Genomic DNA, 3,277 nt, shown 5'->3' on the forward strand with positions numbered 1-3,277 from the left:
CACACAAAGGGTCATAAAACTCCCCAGTATTTCCAAACTCTCACTTGGGATTTCAGCCTTTCTCAGTGGACAAGCCCATCTTAAGAGGCGTGACTCTTCTCAGACCCTAAAGGCCTCACACCAGTGACCCGCCTTCAGTCTGCGGTTTGGTTGAATTCTGAGAAGATGAAAATGTGAGCTACAACACTCCAGGACACCCTACGTTTTGTGCCAGGCCTCGGGCCTCGACTTTCCATTCACCAAGATAATCTGACTCAAACTGGTTCTTTTCCATCAACCAACTTCAGCAAAGATCAACTTGGGCCTTCAGATTGCACCAGGAATCTCTGTCAGACAGACAAGTCATGCAAGTATCAAACTTAGTTTTATTAATTGATACATTAGGAATCAGTTTGAACTAAGAATCTGATGTTTCCTTCAGCCTGTAAATCTGCTGAATATCAAATGGTTCCATAACTTCATTATTTCTCTCCTTTTTACTGCTTAAGCTTTAACCCTTTTCCTATACCAACTGTATGTGTGTGTGCATGTGTATGTGTATGTTAGACTAGTTTAAGTGTTTATGTAGTTAATAAAGTCTTACTTGTATCACACTTGACGTTGTTCATTATTTGCTCATAACTGGAGTCCCTAATCATGCAGATTTATGCTACAGGCTCTGTGGACAATTGTACAGTAAGAAAGTTATTTCCCTTAACCAGGAAATTAACGTTCTTACAATTGACAGACAGTTGACCCCGAGAGGTCAAGTAAATACTTACAGCGGATCTAAATATTTATAATTAATTATAACTAGTTATGATTAATTATTCATATTTCCCCGTGAGCTGATTCGCTACACCTATTATTTCACTTTTGAAGATTCTGATTCATCCACTGCAGTCGTATGGGTTACTGTAGTGTTATTTTTGTGTGGTTTTTAAAATGTCAACTTTTGTCAACCATTCACTTGCATTACATGGACTCACAGAAGCATATTAATTCCGATTTATCCTTTGGACTTTCAAGCCTATGGGCCCTAACATACACCAGGTGCTACGCAAGAGTTTTTTGCTATACACTTACACCCATCTTGTTCGTCCATGGGTGTGCTAATACACCAGGTGCTACGCAAGAGTTTTTGCTAGTTTCAGCCCGACGCAGTTATCATTTTCACATCCAGCTCCACGTTTTTTAAATAGCAAATGCACTTACACCCATCTTGTTCGTCCATGGGTGTGCTAATCTGAAAAACAGATGTGTTCAGGCGCATTGTTGGCGTGTTGCTATTTCGAGGCAACTGAAAATAATTGCATCATTGACCAACTAAAATCTGGTCTAAAGTCAATATTGCAGTATTGTTTTTATTTATTTAAAGGGCGCGTTAGTAATATTCACCTATAGGCGGATCCACAACTCGCGTACCCTCTGCTTATGTGCTTCAGTCCATGCGCTTAGATCGTTAAAATAGGGCCCTGTGAGTATATTGATCTTTGGTTGTGGGAAGGATAATATAAAATCAAAGTTCTGATTTTGTAAGACCCTAAATGTTCAGCAAATTTATTTCATAAGCCTAAAGTTGGTGGGAATAAATAGCTTACTATTTAAAAATGTATTCTGCTTTATGTACTGTACTCTATGAACTACAGTGAACTGTACAGTGATTGAATGGCATTCACTGCATCAGTGTAAACAGTATTTTGCGTGCCTTGCAATAATTTTCACTGGCCTCAAAATATTACGTTTGTTTGTTTTTAGCATATTTTATATTAGCCAAAAAAATATTTAAATGTCATGTTAAACCTAGTCTGTCATCTAGCTAGTTAACACTGCCTTGGTGAGACTAATAAAAGATCTAGCCAAACTTTGCAGTAGCTGAAGTAGTTAATTAGATACATTTAATATTATTATACTGAGAAAAACACACACGCATGCAGTTCAATCAATAGGGAAAAAGTGATTTTAATTTTCAACAGATCACAAGAAAAAATAATGTACTGTAGTCAAAGCACTGATACTTCCAGATGATTTAGAAAACAAAATGTATGTGCCTGCCCTACTTGAGCCCATAGATGTGACTTGTATACAAAGTGCTGCCTTGCTGAACTACTTGGAAAGAATCAAATAGGTGCATAAGATCCAGGTTAATGGATGTATATATTATAACAATCAAAAAATTTTAACAAGCTGAAGAAAGTTGTGGGTTAAATGGTCAAATCCTGCAACGTTTGAGCAAGCGTGAAAAATGGATGGTTGGACAGTTGATGTCAGATACTTTACATCTAATGTATCTGATGTTAATCTTTTATTTTCAGATATATCCTCTAGTCATTCAAAAAATTGCTAATTGCTTTCGCAGCATGAGTCAAACGAGTCTGGCGAGCTCTTAGGTCGCTGCGCCTTCTGCTGACATCAGGGTCCTCAGACAGGAGCTTCTGCAAATCTGGCTTTTCCAATAATTTCATTATGTCAATAGACAGGAGCCGAGCAGTCTCCTGCAACATGTAAAAGGTGATCATCAAGGGCAGTTGGTCAGCCAATCTCTGCACCACAATCTGAAAGAAAACAATTAGAGAAGTTACGTCCTCACACCACAAGCACAGTGCAATTTGTGTTACTGAAAACTAAGATCTACCTCATAATACGCCTCCAGCATTTGACTGTACTTGCATTGTTTGTCAAAGACAGGTAACTCCTTTTCTGAAAAAGTCTGGTTTGTTTTCTCACTCAAGACCTTCAGGAAAATGAGATCTTGAGTAAAGATCCCGTTTTCCATTTTAAACTGCTCTGAGATCCTCTGCTCTGCCTTTTCTTGTTGGTTAAGTTGAATGTCGTTGATTTTGTCCTATAGAATCAAGTAAGGAAGTACAAAGGAAAGAAAACTTGATCAAATTGGACTAAAAATCAACCATCTTTGCAATATTTGAGGACCAATTGAAGGGTATTATTTGCCTCGGTGATGTTTTGAAGGACATGATAGTTCTGGAAACACTCACTCACCACGTCAGTGAATTGCTTAATGATGATATCTTCAGAAGAAATACAAAATGACAAATAGCCACGATTCACATATGCAAAACTATTACTCATTCTGTTCTAGATCTAATCTTTTGGTTTTATAATGGAGACTCTCCACAATGGCCACAAAGTCTTTACACACAAATGTGTGATGGTACCTTTTATGGCATTGAGTAAATCAATGGCTGGATCCTTAAGTTTGGCCACATGTTCCTGCAGAATCTTCTCAAAAACTATGTAGTTGCTGAAGCCAGGCAGTTCCCTCCCTCTGTAATTCTCG

The 3,277-nt window shown here is 38.0% G+C and overlaps 1 protein-coding gene across 1 annotated transcript; it reads right to left on the reverse strand.

Moving 5' to 3' along the window:
• Window positions 1-1,987: 1,987 nt before the first annotated feature.
• LOC107579461 (interferon-induced GTP-binding protein Mx-like) lies at window positions 1,988-3,266 on the reverse strand. Its single transcript, XM_016265294.1, has 4 exons — window positions 3,156-3,266; window positions 2,980-3,008; window positions 2,615-2,824; window positions 1,988-2,534 (listed from the first exon to the last, which is right to left on the reverse strand). Exons 3-4 carry the CDS (start codon window positions 2,753-2,755, stop codon window positions 2,304-2,306), a joined length of 372 nt encoding a protein of 123 aa, XP_016120780.1. The 5' UTR covers window positions 2,756-2,824; window positions 2,980-3,008; window positions 3,156-3,266; the 3' UTR covers window positions 1,988-2,303.
• Window positions 3,267-3,277: the final 11 nt, after the last annotated feature.

This window comes from Sinocyclocheilus grahami, unplaced genomic scaffold (genome assembly GCF_001515645.1).
Source record: "Sinocyclocheilus grahami isolate Dianchi unplaced genomic scaffold, SAMN03320097.WGS_v1.1 scaffold17586.1, whole genome shotgun sequence".
Classification (NCBI taxonomy): Eukaryota; Metazoa; Chordata; class Actinopteri; order Cypriniformes; family Cyprinidae; genus Sinocyclocheilus; species Sinocyclocheilus grahami.

What these genes read in the sequence shown, in the direction of transcription:
- LOC107579461 (XM_016265294.1), bottom strand. Translation starts at nt 2,755, where the DNA reads ATGGAAAACGGGATCTTTACTCAAGATCTCATTTTCCTGAAGGTCTTG. An exon ending in TGCTGGAGGCGTATTATGAG is followed by an intron (nt 2,535 to 2,614) that starts GTAGATCTTAGT and finishes GTTTTCTTTCAG; the next exon opens with ATTGTGGTGCAGAGATTGGC.